The 16,936-nt window shown below is 47.1% G+C and overlaps 1 protein-coding gene across 4 annotated transcripts in view; it reads left to right on the top strand.

The window, feature by feature from the left end:
* The window catches only part of LOC8026694 (ubiquitin-protein ligase E3B), a 68,986-nt gene that overhangs the window by 39,315 nt on the left and 12,735 nt on the right, over positions 1–16,936 (top strand). For all 4 annotated transcript variants that reach the window (XM_042290757.1, XM_042290754.1, XM_042290755.1 and 1 more), the window contains exons 17-22: positions 3,387–3,501; positions 4,953–5,052; positions 5,348–5,467; positions 8,891–8,968; positions 15,798–15,896; positions 16,793–16,900. In XM_042290757.1, the coding sequence (XP_042146691.1) occupies positions 3,387–3,501; positions 4,953–5,052; positions 5,348–5,467; positions 8,891–8,968; positions 15,798–15,896; positions 16,793–16,900 (620 nt within the window). The remainder of the gene's footprint in view (positions 1–3,386; positions 3,502–4,952; positions 5,053–5,347; positions 5,468–8,890; positions 8,969–15,797; positions 15,897–16,792; positions 16,901–16,936) is intronic.

Here is a 16,936-nt window from a genome sequence, read left to right as displayed (position 1 = left end):
TTATTTGTACATAACATATGAGAGACCAACTACCCAGAACACAATTTGCAGCTGGAAATTTGTTTTCTTTCCACCCGAAAACCGCCGATCGAGAACTGGCCAATTTGTGTCACGCTCACTCTCTTTTTTGTGGTTATGTGCCGCTTTCTATGGTTTAGACATAACCACCAACGATAATGCACACACTCAATACTAAAAATAGACAAAAGCAATGATACCAATTTTTCCTGGCTTCTAAAAAGTTGCAGATACGTTGATTGAAAAAAAAAGAAAGTTGCACAGCCACACGACTTCCGGTAACTTTCTCCTCCTCTATATTTCTTCTTCCCCAGTCCAGTTCCAGTTTCGAGCAGTTGCATATTTTTACTTCATTAAAAATATATGTGATGCTGTAGCGAAATATTGACTGGGGTAGTCTTCAGACACTGTAATAAATTGCCTGGCAAAGGAATTAAAAAAAAGTTTTGTGGGGGTGTTAGTGTCCCTTTAATTGAGGTATGGTGACTAGAAGGGGGAGGTGTCAGCATTGCGTGGCTTGCTCCGTGTGTGGCAGCACGCTAGAAGCGACTCTTAGATGCATTCACTTTGCTAGAAGTGCTTTTTTTGTTGGAAAGATTGCGCGATGCGTCCAAACTACTGCAGTGGTAAAACAGCAAACACGCTGCTTTGCTTCCTGATGCACCACGGGGCATGTTTCTGCGACAAAAAAGGCCTCCCTCTTTGCTGTTCCGACAATGACGAGGAGAACAAGAGCGTCGGCAGGTTTATTCTTGTGTTACATGAACCACAAGTTCAAAATCGACATAGTTTAACTTTTAAAGGTACTTTAGGGAGTGCATATTGTACGCAATCTTTACTGGCAGAGCAAGGAAGCGCCAGAATCGCAGCAGACACGAGCAGACGACGGATCTCAGTGTCGACAGCAGCGCCACCACTGCATGGTGACCGGCTGCTCCCTCTCTCATGCGCCAATTCTGACGCCTCCCCTTCACGCCACCGTAATTGAGGGATGTCTTCCTCGTCTCTACCCTTCTAACCAAAGACCGCGCCACTGGATCTTGTAATCAAGCCATCTTCTTTATCGTCTTTCATCTGTCCTCCATGGGTGCGGCCCCCGCTCAGGTACATAACTTCCTTGCAGTGTAGTGCGATGGAAGGCATACTCTGTTTCTTCCATCTGTTTGTCTTTGCGTCAAAAGTCGATAGCTCGGGCCTTCAGGCTTTCTCGAGCGAACTAGTTGCAGTTTTTGCCAGGATGTCTTGAATGGCAGGTCCGCATCAGGTCCGCATGCTGCGAGGTACTTTCTAGTTCTCCGAGCACGCATTTTTTTGTTTTAATCTCCTTGGCACGCAGACTCTCAGCCTCTTTATTGCAATCAACATCTTTCAAGCAAAGCTTCTCTCAAGCAGCGTAAAAAAGAAAAAAAAAATCCTCCTCGATGAGATAAGATCATTCTTTGGCACCTACCAGCCCATTGTCATGTGTCAAAGTCAGTGCATGCGCGAGTTTTATAGCCTAAACATCATGGCAACAAGCTGCAACAAGTTCACTCGAGAAATCCTGGAGGCGTGAGCTATTGACGGAAAGTTGGACAATTGTGTGAGTGCGGCTTCCATTGCGCTACACCCCAAGCAAGTTGTGTACCTGTGAGGTGCCACACCCATGGTGGGCAGATGAAAGATGAGGAAAAAAGATGGCTCGATTACAAGATCCAGTAGTGTGAGCTTTGGTTACAAGAATAGAAGAGGAGGAAGACATCTCTCAATTAAGTGAGATAGATTATAGATAAAGAAGATTAAGTAAAATGTGCTATAAATAAAGCAAAATATGGTAATAATTAAACAGCTGCCAGTCCAGTGGTGCGTTTGCCTTTTCTGTCTCTCTCTGTTTGTAACGTTCCTTCATATTCAGGTGGCACCATATATCGCTGCGTACATGACCGAGAAAGAATGCTTCTCCATTCTTCCAGAAGGTTCGAATTTACTAGGGTGAGACTGACTCAGCAAGGTCATTCTGGCCTATTTATGTTTTACACTAGGAGGTACGAGTGAACTCAAATCTTCTAGAAGAATGGAGAAACGTTTCTTCTTGGTCATGCACGCGGCAATAAAAGCAATGAACCAAGTACCTCAGCTTCAAGCTGTCACAAGTATGTAATAGTGTTGTGTAAATATTCAAATTTTGTAATAGTAGTTTCGAATAATAAGCTATTCGATACTCGCTTCGAGTTGAACTGCGATATTCATACTTTTCGAAGTGTGGATCGCATCGAGTTAACCCTGTTGAGTGTGCTTCTCACCGAGCACTTGTGCACTGCAGAGAAGGAAGACTCGCGGAGCACCCGAGCTCCGCGAATCTTGCTTCTCCGCAGCGCACAGGTGCTCGGTGAGAAGCACACTCAACCCACCGCGATTATGTGGCAGCGATGTGTTGACATCCCGCGCTCATCATTCATACTTCTTTTATTTTATTTTTTTGGTCAAATCTGAAACTGAAGAAAGAATACTTGCATACTACAAGCAAACATAAATCCCCACGATTAAGATAGCTGCAACAATTTTGATGTTTACATGTCACAGTTCATCAGCATAGCTGTATTAAATTTAACTGAGCTTAGAAGTGGACAAGTGGAAGGTTGGGAACAACCTTCACGAGCTCAGCTGAATTTCTGTTTAAGCATGATGCACGTTAGTCATAGACTCTGAGAAACTATTGAATAATATTTGACTCGAAAATATTCTGTCAACACCACTATTTCCTTTGAGCTCAAAATTCACTCTTCCCACATGACTAATATGTAGAATTCTGCTGTGCTGTATTTCATCGATGCCATGACTGTGCCTTTCAGCCATCGATGAAGAATGATGTGCATTCCTTGATCTAGAAAGGTTTGAGAACCTCTGCGTTAGGTTTAATCTTGCTGTTTTAAAAAGGGACCTGACAGCCATTGCTTATACCTTATTCCCGTCTCGTATTGTAGCGTTCCATCCGAGACTGTGTCTCGACATGCACTGAAAGATGACGCATGTGCTACTGAAACAAATTGTTTGGGCTTACCGTCATTTGTAAGCAATTGACAGTAACGACTGTCAATGACTCTAATTAATGGCTGTCAGCAATTGAGGGTTTTCAAAATGCTGTACAATATTGTAAAAATATTTTGTACAGTGTTTGCATATCCCTGGAAATTATGAGTTCTTCCACATTCGTTAGAAAAAACAAACTTGGCTGACATTAACACTTCCAATGCATTCCTGCTTATTCCCAAGAATGCTTACAGACCACTATTGATGACTACGGTACTGGTTTGCACACTCTCAGTGCTTCTGCTCTTTTGTGGCGGAGTAGTCCCTCTCTAATGTTGGTTGTCTTCTTCCTGCGGCAGACCTGAAGTCCGTCAACTCGAACCAGCTGTTGTGCTCATCACACACGCTGCTCATGCTGCTGTACAAGCGAGACTGTCGCCGAAGCTACACTCCTCCCGACCATTGGCTCATAAAGTGAGTGGCAGTTTTGCTCCAAATTCTTTAGTCTTGAGATGCGGTGTATTTTACAAAGGCCCTTTCCCTCTTTCACTCTGGAGATGTTTAGTTCTTAGACGTGTGGAAAAATCTGCTCTTCGTTTGTTTGCACCAGAAGGAATTGATGTGCAGATCTGGAAGATCTGACATGAAATGTTAGTTTGTAAAGATAGGTTTATTGTACGGTGAAAAGTGGGGTTGTTGTATTAGTGTGTCATACTTTATACCTAGGCAAACCCACTACTGTTTAAGACGCTGTGCAGAATTGAAGCGAGACATTTAGCAACCCTTTATTTTACTTGCTTTTACCTGTTACGGTGGAACCTCTTCATCGTAAAGTCGTTTAAAAAAAGGCCTTCTCTATATCGTTAGCTTGTATGCCTGTGCCAGTATCACGAGCATACTTTGACTTTTATATCCGTACCTTTATGATACGATTCTTCATTATAGAAGGGTTTACTGTATGTTTTAGGCAATGTTATAAGATGTGGAAGGAACCCGGGTGCCTCTGGCATTGTCGGGTCGTTGGTTTACTAACGTAACCGAGGGCAGAGTCCGCAGGATTGGCTGAGGGTGAGGAGGCTGTGAAGTGGTTCGGGTGTCAGACATCCAAAGAAGCAAAGAGGCAATACGGCTGCCAGAGTTCATAACGACGTCTGCACATGCCATCGGATGCGGGACACATCACAAATGTCCCAGATGTGTCCCACACTTGGGTGACTGCTTCTGCAGTTCTTGCCAGAGTGGAACAGTGAAAAAGAAAATATATTGTTTAAAATACAAGTGAACCGTCATCATTTACAGTTGTTAATGATTACGTTAGTTTTGAATGTGCTGCGAATATTCCTGTTTTCATGTCAGCATCCCCGTAGAACATCTTGACAAGGGGTGGACATGTTTCTTTAATTGGTTTCATTCTTTACTATATACCAGGGGTTCTCAAACTTTTTGGTCTCACGGAACCCCAGGAAGCCTCAGAAACTGCCGCGGAACCCTCCCCCCTCCATATTTGCCGACCAAGAAGCAACAGATGCACAATTGTAGGCAATTCTGCTTGTGTTGCTTCCCATATATCCCCACCATATCAATCGCGATGGCAGTACAAAGTGAGATGAAGGCGCTTTGCATGGTCCTGCCGCGCAGCCTGCGGCATTGGGGGGTTGCAATCTGGGTGCTCGCGGAACCCATGAAACCAGCTCGTGGAACCCCTGTGTTCCCCGGAACCCAGTTTGAGAACCCCTGCATATACTATAGGATGTTCATTTCATCATGATAGCAACTCTGGCTACTCCACTCTCGTACAATAGCACGGAGTCTGCTGCACGAACGAGAAGCAAAAAACCCGGTAGCACGTTCCGCAGCTGCAAAAATTAAGTTTGTTATTTGTGAAAGATTTGCACAAGCTGAAAAAGGTGACCGTGCCTCTGCAGGGACATGAAGGTGAGCACATTCATGGGTGACCTGGAGAAGGGCAAGAAGGCGGCGCAAGTGCTCATGCAGAAGGTGCCACACATCATACCCCACAAGGAGGTGCGTGTTTCACAGTCTGTTTTCCCGTCTCTTGGGCCACCCAGAAGACGAGGCCTGTGTACTGGGTCGTCGTTGGCAATGCACAAAGACGACGAGCGCCGTGACGATGCACTCTTGGCCCCCCTGATCGGCTCCGTCTGATTGTGGTGTCGGCTACAACCGGTCTTAAAGTGAAACGAAGTAGAAATGACAAATGGGCACCGAAACTCGACGTATTTGTTGTTGACCCGACAACGAGTAAAAGACCATGTAATTACCGCGTGGTTTCATGTTTTTTCTGCTCTTTTTTTTCTAGAGGGTGGTTCTGTTCAGGAAGTATGTGAACAACGAGAAGACGGTGCTGGGACTCACGGAGTCTGCCTGTGCCCTCTCCCAGTCCACCCTCATCACCGTGCACCGGACGCGCATCGTCGAGGTGGGGCGGCCGAGAAACCTTTTCTCTTTCCTTTCTTTGACCCCTTTTGATGGAGCTCTGTGGACCGCCTGAACCTTCCACAAAGGTAGCAAACTTGCGGAGGCGACGTGAGGCCACCAGAGGTGGAGCCAGAAGTGTGAAGGAACACATTCCTAATGACAACCAAACCCAAGGCATGCTATTGGACGAAAAGAAGAGCCGTCTCGACAGCACTTTTGATCACCCTCGGCACCCAATGGAGTAGCAAACTGCTCGGTCGGGTGCCGAGGGTAGACTCGCCCTTTTGTCTAGTAGCGTCTCTTGGTTTTGGTCGTCCTTGAAGGCATGCCCCTCCACACTTCTGGCTTCCTTTCTGATGGACCCGTGTCGCCTCGGGAAGCTTCCTACCTCCATGGTGGCATGATCTTAGCTGCAAACTGTCTGGATAACTGTTAGTAGCCAGCCTTGGAAGTTATGGAAGAGGAGAGGGTAACACGAACTGGAAGATCTGTTATTGATATTGCCGCGAGTAAAGATAGCAGATTAACGTGTAACCAAAATCAAACGTTTAACGAGGTGAACTTGCGTTGTCAATCCGGTCATAATGGAACTATATGTCCTGCGACAGAAAGGCGGCTGTCTGAAGCGGCGCATTACCTCTGCATTTATACACGCAGTAGGTTCGAGGATGTTGTGATCCAGAATGGTCGGTGACGGCCGAGAGCGGTCCGGAACTTTCCAGAAGGTCGAACGTTTCGAAAAGAAAGAACCGGGATGGAGCGGGGTTTGAACCCCAATCTTCCGTGTGGCGGCCGCGTGCATTGCCGACTTTGGCATGCATGCAGCCATATTATAAACTAGGCGAGGGGGTTCTAGAATTTGCTGTAAAATACCAAGGTGAGCACCCACCCGGCTTTCACTGAAAACGGGGTCAATCTAGACACGGGCGCTTGCCCGGTCGAATTGGGCGCTTTACGTATAATTTGCAAAATTCCCAAGTTTGGGAAATGTTCATCCTGGGCGCTTGAATGAATTGGGCAGTTCCGCGGTATTTTACGGTAAATAAATACCGTATTTACTCGCCGAATGAACGCACTTTTTTTTCCGAAAAATCGATGCAAAGTTAAGGCCCGTTCACACTCTTGCGACCTCTTAAACATGGGTTCCTTAAAACTTCTTAAACCAGAAAACACACTGCCGCCATCTATTGGGAAGCAGTTGAAACTCGGCGGTCCTGCATATTTTTTTTATTTCTCGAGCATTATCCTTTCTTTCTTAGCTCAAAAAACTTTTGTCAATGTTATAAACGAGCCTTTCTATGGGTATTACGCACATTTGACCTCGGAAATCCCGCCAAACCTTCGGTCTTGTGAAATGCAGTTCCAGGGTCACCGCATAGATGGCGCCACAATGCCAGTGTGTTCCCTCATTCTAAAAACATTTAAGAAGTTTTAAGAGATCTCGTCTCTCTCAGTCGTACTCGGTCGCAAGAGTGTGAACGGGCCTTTAGGGGGGGCGTTCATTACGCGAAGTCAAATTTTTGCGTCCGTATTTATCCGCATAATGAACGGACCTTTTATCCTGAAAATTGAAGTAACTTCTTATCTCTTTGCGCGCTGCGCCCTACCCCGTAACCAAACTAAGCTGTGAAAAAAAAAAAAAAAAAACTCCTTTTTGTTTTTTTTTTCTCTTAATTCCTTGGGTTTCTTTTTTTTTTTTTTTTTCTTTTTGCCGCCTTTTGCAAGTTGTTTTGTTTGCTTAGGCGAGGGCTCTCCGCTTATCTTTCTTATCTCCTGCGCGCGGGGGCGACGCACAACACCCCCTAACCAAACTGCGCTGTGCAAAAAAAGAAAAAAAGCTCCTCTTTTTCTTTTATTTTTTTCTCAGTTCCCTGGGTTTTTTTGTTTTTTTTTTGCCACCTTTCGCAAGCTGTTTCGTTTGCTTAGAGGGCTTCTCCGCTCCTCTTTCTTACCTCCTTGCGCGCGGGGCACGACCCCCCCTAACCAAACTGCGCTGTGCAAAAAGAAAAAAAAAAAAAGCTCCTCTTTGTTTTCCGCTTCTCTTTCTTACCTGCTGGCGCGCGGCGGCGCGCAAACCCAAAGTCCATACTGCGCTGTGCAAAAAAAAGAGAGCAGCTTCTTTCCATAATTATAATGCAATTCAATGCAAAGGGGCAAGCGAGCTGGACAAGAATGACGAAAATAATAACTGGAGAAGGGGAACAAGAGGGACAAAGGACAAACGTAAATCTCCAAACACAGCTAGGTGACTGGTGAGCGACAGAAAAAATCCGCCTGGTCCGGGTGTCGAACCCGGGACCTCTCCATTACAGGTGGAGCGCTCTACCAACTGAGCTAACCAGGGGTTAGACGTCAGTAGAGCAAACGGGTTTTATCAGTTGCCACCAGTCTAACACCAACAAGGGTGAAGCTTGCAAGTTAAGGTTGTAATTATAATGCAATTAAATGCCAAGGGGCAAGCGAGCTGGACAAGAATGACGAAAATAATCCCTGGAGAAGGGGAACAAGAGGGACAAAGGACAAACATAAATCTCCAAACACAGCTAGGTGACTGGTAGAGCGCTCCACCTATAATGGAGAGGTCCCGGGTTCGATACCCGGACCAGGCGGATTTTTTCGGTCGCTCACCAGTCACCTAGCTGTGTTTGGAGATTTATGTTTGTCCTTTGTCCCTCTTGTTCCCCTTCTCCAGGGATTATTTTCGTGGCTCCTCTCCATGTTTTTTTTCCTGGTTTCCGTTGGATCTTTGCCAATTTTTTAACGCCTTTTGCGAGGCGTTTTGTTCGCCCACGCTGCCCATGCATTCGCGACCTCACTGCACCAGGATAAAAAAGTGCGTTCATTTCGCGTGCGTGGGGGAAAGGGCTCAAAATTTTGACATCCGAGTTGGGGGTGCGTTTATTACGCGAGTGAAAAAAAAAAAGTCGAAATCTTGAAAGCCGACTTGGGGGGTGCGTTCATTACGCGAGTGTGTTCATTGTGCGAGTAAATACGGTATATTCCTGGAATTTCTTTTATTTTGGGAACGTTTTTTTTTAATTTTTTTGCGAGATTTGTGCATGAGCGAACCAGGTTGTGATTCCTTCTGTTTTTGCAAAGTGTAAAAGTAAATGTTGAGTTGTGAGGTGAGTGCTCGTTTGTAGTATGTGCCTTCCTTTGGTCCTCGTTTTTTGTGTGCTTCCTTTTATAGTCAATCGGTGCCAACTAGCTTAATTTTCAACACTTCTGTAACTGGAGATTGCTTAGTCAACATCTCTACTTGTTTGTAGAGTAGGCACACCGCTTTTGAAGTGCTCTTTGCTCGAGTTTCCTTAGGTAGAGGAGACTTTAGCATTTGCCTACTTTTGTGCTGGCGACATGCATCATGTCAATATCACTCTACAAACTTCTAATCTTTCCATGACAACTTCCTGTCTGTTATCAGGATGGCTACCAGCAGCTAGCCATGCTGCCCACCCAGGCATTGAAGGGAGTCATACGAGTTCGCTTCATCAACGAGCAGGTGATTATTATTATTATTAATATTATTACCACCATCTACACAATTATAGGTCGACCCATTTTTAATTTTTATTTTTTAATTAGGGCATTCAGTTTTTGATATTTGTCTCTAAAAGTGTGCATTGGCAGAAACGTGAAGAAAGAACCTCGGGGAAAATGATCAGTGCAAATCCTGCATAAGGTTTGTGTTTTTTTCACTTGGCATTTACCGTATTTTTCAGTGTATAAGTCGCAGGTTTTTTTCAAACATTTTTCTTGGTGTGTCTAATACAATGATGCGACTTATATGCTTTCTTTTTTTAATTAACGGTACAATGCCATTTTTTTTATGCGCCGCGCACCATCTTTCGTAGAGCATTGTAACTATGTAGCCATAGGTAATGACAATGCTGTCGCCGCACTCTTCTACAGATTTCATAACTGACTCGGAAAGCGGGAAATTTTGTGGCTTCCCTGAAGCGGTTCAATGTGGATAGGCAAGACAATGAGGATAAAGCTTTTACAGCATGTGATCGATGTTGCCTAATTCAACCATGGTTCCATAATCTTTTGCTTTAATCCTATAACACTGAAAGGCAAGTGGGCTGGTATACACACATTGCAGAATATTTTCTCACGTCTTCCTAGTTTCCGTTTGATGAGCAGTTTTTTTTGCGATGTTTCAGCTGTGTTGTTACATGTAAAAAAAAGGATTGTGTCTAGCTAATCTTTTAGAGGTACTAAAAGAAGTATATTAAGATCAGTGGCGTAGTAACGGGCGAAGGGGGCGGCGGGTGGGCAAGGCTGAGGGCCCTGGGCCCCGGGTACAAAGTACCAGAGGTCCCAGTCACGTGGGGGGGATGCTACCTAAGCACCCAGCACCCCCCCCCCCCCCCCCCCTTGCTTTACTGGTCGGTTGCGATCTCAGGCAGTGTATGTGGGGGTGTCTACGAAAGACATAAGGGCTCCAGGTGCCGGGTGGCCTAGTACGCCACTGGTCAAGATTTATCTATCTGCCTGCGCATCATTGCACGCGTTGTCTCCTGTACTTGACCTAGGCTAGGCCTAGTGGTCCAGAGCCTGGTTCATAAGTGTCTGGCCCGTTAAACTTTCATTCGCTTGGCATTTGTTGGCTCGAATAAAGCAGACTACCTTCTCATTTTGCACGTTTTACGTCCTTTTGCTGCAAAACACTCGATTGCCCTTGCCAGACAGCGCCGTGCTATGTGCATTTCTCGTGAGTCGAAACGTCAAAGTTGTGCGTCAAATGGTATGTGCGATCTAGCCAATCGTGCGACACTCCAATTTTGCTATACGAATGCGTGTAAACAAAAAAGCTCATCTTTGAACTGCAGTATGCGCTCCGACATTGCAAACGCCGAAGTGCACCCGGGCCAGACGGAATCACGTATCAAGCATTGAAAAACATAGACCAAGCTCATCATCCACGACTTTTAGAGACACTCAACTCAATATGGAGAACAGGCATTCTGCCTATGACCTGGCTAGAATCTATCGTAATTCCAGTTTTGAAATGCGGTAAGCCAAGCCACTCCCCCTCATCCTATAGACCTGTGTCCCTGACAAGCTGCCTGGGAAAACTACTTGAGTGCCTGGTCTTGAGACGCCTGACATGGCACCTAGAGCAATCACATGCGATGCCACACCAGCTGTCAGGATTTCGTGCAAAGAGGTGTACAGCAGACGCAATGGGCGACTTGGCATCTGCACTCGAAGAGGCAAAAGCACGCCGCAACATGCTTCACTGTGTGTTTTTAGACATAAAACGAGCATTTGATACACTTCCGCATAATGTTATCCTCCAGCGCCTCAGACAGCTCGGAGTAAAAGGGAAAATGCTCGAATATATTAAGGCATTTCTCTCTGGTAGAACGATTCGGGTCAGGGTCCCGGGAGCACTTAGCAGTCCATGTACTGTGACTCAGGGCGTTCCTCAGGGAAGTGTCCTTAGTCCTTTACTTTTCAATGTAGCCATGGCATTGCTTCCAAGCTCACTTCGCCAGCAGGGACCGTCCCATGTGCAGATATCCATCTATGCAGATGATGTGGCTCTTTGGTGCGCTGGCCCAACTCGAAGGGCAAGGAAGATTCGTTGTAAACTCCAAGGGGCACTCGATACAATCTGCAATGCCATAGAAAAACTCGGACTGACACTTTCCCATGAGAAAACAGCAGCGCTGCTTTACCGTCCGAGAGGACGCCCCCCCGAACGAGCGCTGCAACTCAAGATGGCTGGGATGCCAGTCAAGAGGGTGAGGACACACAGATATCTTGGATTGTTGTTAGATGATCGGGTAACGTGGAGACCAGAAGTCCGCAAAGTTCTCTCCAAGTGCCGCAGCCTTCTCGGAGTTCTGCGGTGCCTCCGCGGCCATACCTGGGGAACACCACAACACGCCCTCCTTCAGTTATATAAAGGTTTAATCCTTTCCCGCCTACATTATACTCTGCCACTACTCAACATCGGACCAGCACAAGAACGTGACGTTGAAACATTTCACCGTGTAGCACTAAGGATGTGCGTTGGGCTGCCGCGATACGCGGGAAACGTTGCCACACTCATTGCTGCTGAAGAATGGCCTGTTTTCCTCCGGGCTGATGAGCGCGCCTGCCGTCACCTTGCACGAATTCATGGTGTGTCCTCTGGGAGTTCACTACTCTCACACGTCCTTGATCGCCCGAACTCCCGCTTTGGCTACTTGGCGAGACAGTTCGAAGATCTTATAGGACCACCCGGACATATCCCTCCACCGCCGCAGCCTCATCTAGAAGTACCACTGACGATAAGTGAAACCCTCCCTTACATGCATAGCAAGGCGAGTGTTTCTGGGACAATTTCTCGCCTTTTGACTCATGAACTACTCTACACAGAGTATATTGAATGGCTGCAAGTATACACAGACGGCTCCACTAGTCCGGCGACAGGAACTACTACGACAGCAGTCTTCATCCCAACTCACAACGTCTGCATTGCAGACAGACTGAACATCGCCACAACATCCACTACTGCGGAGCTGGTGGCCATTTGGCGGGCTTTGGAGCTGCTAGTGCGAAGTGGAACACCAGGGAGAGCGGTCATTCTCACAGATTCGAAATCTGCTCTTCAACTTCTCCGGAACCCCGAGACTGGCACTCCATCGACTGCAACAACTGTAGCATCTGCCAGGTCAGCTGAAAGAAAGGGTTGGCAACTTGCTTTTCAGTGGTGTCCTGCACATACTGGAATTGCGGGAAATGAGAAAGCGGATGCTCTCGCTACTGAAGCCCATGGACTTGAGACCCCAACCATTTCCCTTCGCCGGTACAACGAAGCATGGCGATTTCTACGAAATTTCTACCAAAAGCGCCACCCACACCGAGAGACGGCTGAAGGACGGCTCCCTCCAGCAATCCCCCGCAAGCTGTCAAGAGAACAAGCGTCAATGTTACATCGGCTGAGGGCAAACTGCGCAAACACAAGATCAACTCTGCACAAACTTCAACGAGTCAATAGTCCTGATTGTCTACACTGTGGAGCCCTAGAGGACATTGAACACGTGCTACTAGTGTGCACAGAGTACGAAGAAGAGCGTAAAACCTTGTTTCAACGCTACACTTTCAATGGACTTCCTTCCTCCACCACTCGGGAACTCCTCATCCCAGAAGCCCCATGTCGGCTAGTCCAGAGGGCTTACAAAGACCTCTTGGATTTCTTGAGTGAGACTGGTTTGGCAGACCGTCTATGACCTAATACCACACACCGCAAACAGCAAGGTTGTTAAATTGAAACCCACACTTGTGCCAAAGCCCCATCACATTATTGGACTGGTTTCCAAATTTCCACACTATCTCTTTTAGCCACCTACGGCTCCTCCCCCTTCCCTAAGCCGGGTAGCGACTCGCCCCGTACAAGAGGCCAACATCTCTCCCGGCTTTCCCTTTCCTTCTCTGGACCTCACAAAAAGAAGAAGAAGAAGAAGAGACTTATAGTCCGGAAAATATGGTACTCGAATATAAGTCGACCTCAAATATAGTTCAATGCCTTTATATTAAACTCGCCAAGAATAAAAAGAAATAATTTTAATATAGGTAAACCTTTTTTTTTAAATAACAAAGGAAAGTTTGGGCTAAAGCATGAAAAAAAAAACTTGATTTACAGTGCTCTCAGCTAAAGCACTGTACAATGTCAAAAACTCAATCATCATCAGGGCTTCTGGACATTTCATCAACGTCTAAAGCTTTGTCAGCTTCATGACATCCTCACATGTCGCAACAATAGGAAGTTTGAGAATAACATGTGCAAATTTAGCACACACTAGCGCTAAATTTAGCGCTTGTTTTAGTGCACGCTACGCATGAGCGTTTTAAAATAGCCTGTCTCCGCCGCGACACAAAAGCCCAAGCATCTCGCTCTTGCAATGCCACCAAGATGATGTGACAGTTTTTGTTTCACTCACGAAATGCTGTAACTTTAGAAAAAACAGGCTTTTTAGCTCAGAGTAACATTTTAGATGCGACTGGGGTGGTCGATCGGTCGTGTCCGCTTGCGTTGCCTCAGCAACAGAGATCTCGTGTACTGACCTTCATCAAGAAATTTTTGCGCGTCGCATGCAGCAAGTTGCCGGCGATCGTTGCCCACTTTGCAGGGTCTTTCAAAACGCTTCTGGCGTGCACCTCCCGTAGGAGTGCAATATCGTCCTGTGTTGAAAATTGCAGTCACAAGAATTCCGCCAACGTCTCGCCCACGACGCCGCCAAAGCGACTGCAGCTGCAGTCCAGGGAGCTGCCATTTTTTTACTGTGCTCGTCTTAGCTTTAACTTAACCTCTCATCACGAATCCTTCTTGGAGGAGCACAATCAAATGCAAAGACTCTTTGCATATGCACGCTGTTTCTTAGAAATAGTGCACGCAAAGCGCGAACTGCATTTATGTTCGATGCATGCGCAGTGGCAGCGACGCTAATAGGGAGTTTTTGTAAATCATTTTCGCCGTCCCGCAATGCCCTCCGCGCAACCCTCTACGATACCCGGAACTCTACAGTCAAGGCTATCGGCGCGCAGGCGCAGTAGCAACTTCTTCGTTGCGGAGGGCTTAGTGGAGGAGGAAATGGGGTCTACGAAAACTCCCTATTCTTTGCATATGCAAAGCTTTAGCGTGCGCTATTCTAAAACTGCCTAAATGGCTGTCCATGCCAAGCCACAAAACAGGCCCGCAAAGATGAGGGAGGTGGAACACATTTTTTTTTTACAACTTCCACCTGCCGTTTTACCCCGGAAGCGTGCGAGAGTGTATGGACAAGAAGTTGGGGACAGTTCACCGGGACGTTGGAAACGGAAAAATTGAGAAAGAAAGTGGAAAAATGCACATTACGGGCGGGAGAGTGAAAAAAAATGAAAGCTGTTTACAATTCCCTGTAACGCCGGTTAGAGTGCAGCTCTTGAGGAGGAGGATGGAAGCGTACTGAGGCATAGGTGACTCCTTGAGGTCACGTGACCTCAGGGGGGGGGGGGGGGGGGGGGTCGTGTGACAGGGGGTCACGTGACGTCGGGGAGGGGGGGTCACATGACCTTGGGGGTTCAAGTGACCTAGGGGGGTTACGTGGCCTCGGGGGGGTCATGCGACCGCGTGACGTCAGGGGGCCACATGACCTCGGAGGGGGGAGAGGGGGTCACGTGACCCCCCATGTGACCTGAGGGTGTCACGTGACCTCAGGGCAGTCACGTGACCTCAAAGGGTCACGTGACCTCGGGGAGGGGGTTAGCGTGACCTCGAAAGGGGGGCACGTGACCTTGGGGGTCAGGTGACTTGGGGGGTCACGTGACCTCGCGGTTACGCTGACGGCAACGCCGCTCAAGCCGAAAAGGGGCCCCTAAGAGCTGCGATCTAAAAGGCACTCTTTGTGGGATCCTTGAGTGACTTCGAGGGAGAGAATACAACAAAAGCAACTGCTTCTTAAGCCTCCCTCTGTCCTTTCATTGAATTTCTGAGAAGCGAAGCAATTAGCGCACCCCCCCTCATTCCACCTCACTCCGCTCATGGTTTGCTCGGAGGGCAAGGAGGGCGGACCGCCTTCCCCTGCTTGGCCGAAGGGCTCTACAGGTCTGTCCAGCACTGTCCGGGGCCCGAGAATGTTCAGTTGTATTAATTTTTTGACCCGCGAAGCGGGAGCCGCAAAACACTGCGTTTATGAGACCTTTGACAACACTCCTTTCCCCCGGACTTCTCCGGGACGTTTTCTCCTGTTTTGCGGGTTGGTTTGGACTACACCTAATACCTCACTGACACTGTTGCAAACTGGCAACAACTAGAAACAAAAGAAGGTGGAGACGGGCAAAGCGATAAAAGAACAAAGACGCAAGCAACGCCGCGACCCGCCATGAGCAACATGAAACAGAAGTACCTCCGTATTTTGTTTTGCTGCACTTCTGTGAGGGGGAGGGTCGGTCGCAAGGGGCATGTGTGAGTAGTGCCGGCCGCGGACAGGCGGTCCGAAACCAACAAAACCAGATGCCTGAGGGATACGCGCGAGTGACGGCCATGGCGGATGGCAGGCTGCCTGCCGCAGCTGTTTTGGTTATTTTCGTGCACCAAAAGCTTTCTGAAGGAAGAAATGGCACGGCGCTACCGGCGCTACTGCGACGCTGGCTCGGTGACTCGATAGCTCAATGCGCTCAGTATGGTCCCGAAATTTGGTAGCGAATTTGGGTCGAAATTCTCTGGTCACAATTATAGGTCGACCCTTAATTTTTGACAACATTTACGAAAAAAAGGTAAACTTATATTCGAATAAATACTGTAGTATTCTACATGGCCTGTAGTGACCTTGTCCCCTTCCCTGCCTTCTTCCAAGGGGCTAGACGAAGCGGGCATTGATCAAGACGGAGTGTTCAAGGAATTCCTGGAGGAGACCATCAAGCGAGTGTTTGACCCTTCGCTCAACCTGTTCAGGGTATGTACGCATGCGGTGTCTCCTCTGACCTTTGCTCAACCTGATCGGGATACATACGTGATCAGTGTCCCCTTGTGTGTCAACACCTGCAGGTGGCAATTTTTCTGAAATTGAACCATGCATCGGTCGAATAGTAACCCCACTCATATAGAACCTAGTCGTGTGGGTACATGCACCTTGGTGCATGTACCCATACCCAGACATGCACCTTGGTGCATGTCTGTTTATGTAGCTAGGTATGCGTTTTTTTAGACTTTGAGACTACTAACAATCCTAGAATCATGACAGAGATTGTTTGCGAGACCCTAAAAGGCTTATGGGCATACAACATTAGGTTCAGTTCCAAACCTTTTGGGTTCATTCTTCCTTGAGAATATCAAAGCAGCTATCCTGTTCAAAACAGACTAGAGGCAGGAGGGGACACAGTAAAGTGAGAAAGCTGAAATCCCACGTAAAAGTTCCAAATCTGAGGTCGCTGGGACTTGAAAGCATTTGACAAGCTCTTGAGGATGCATCAGCTTTCAACAACAGTTCTCTTGTATACTTTCAACTCAGTTTTTTTCAAGCAGCACATATTACAACGATTTTATTGTGAAGTTAGCACACTGAGGCAATATGAGGCAATTTTGTTTTGTTTAAAATTTTATAGATGGCAGAATTGCCATCTATAAAAGATAACATAGTAACTCCAACTGTTGGATATTTTATAGATGGCAGTTGGAGTCATAATGCAATGACTCCAACTGCTGTGTTTGTATGGCAGATGACCTTGTTTTGCCGAACACCATGTCCGTTTCTATGGGATGGGTTTTGCTGCTCCCTCTCTATTTACACACGAGCTTGCTCTTTCAGAGCAGTGTCTAACTGGTTCTGATTCACCCCTGCTCTGCGCGTAGGCGACTTCTGAGCAACGGCTGTACCCTTCTCCCACATCCTACATTCATGAGAACCACCTGTCCCTCTTCGAGTTTGTGGGCAAAATGCTGGGCAAGGCAGTTTATGAGGTCAGTGCACTTTCTTAAGGCTTGTTTAGTTTGCTC

The sequence above is a fragment of the Ixodes scapularis genome, unplaced genomic scaffold, assembly GCF_016920785.2.
Source record: "Ixodes scapularis isolate PalLabHiFi unplaced genomic scaffold, ASM1692078v2 PGA_scaffold1__304_contigs__length_218370807, whole genome shotgun sequence".
Lineage (NCBI taxonomy): Eukaryota > Metazoa > Arthropoda > Arachnida > Ixodida > Ixodidae > Ixodes > Ixodes scapularis.
Note: the sequence above shows the minus strand (reverse complement) of the source record. Positions and strands in the feature narration are given on the sequence as shown.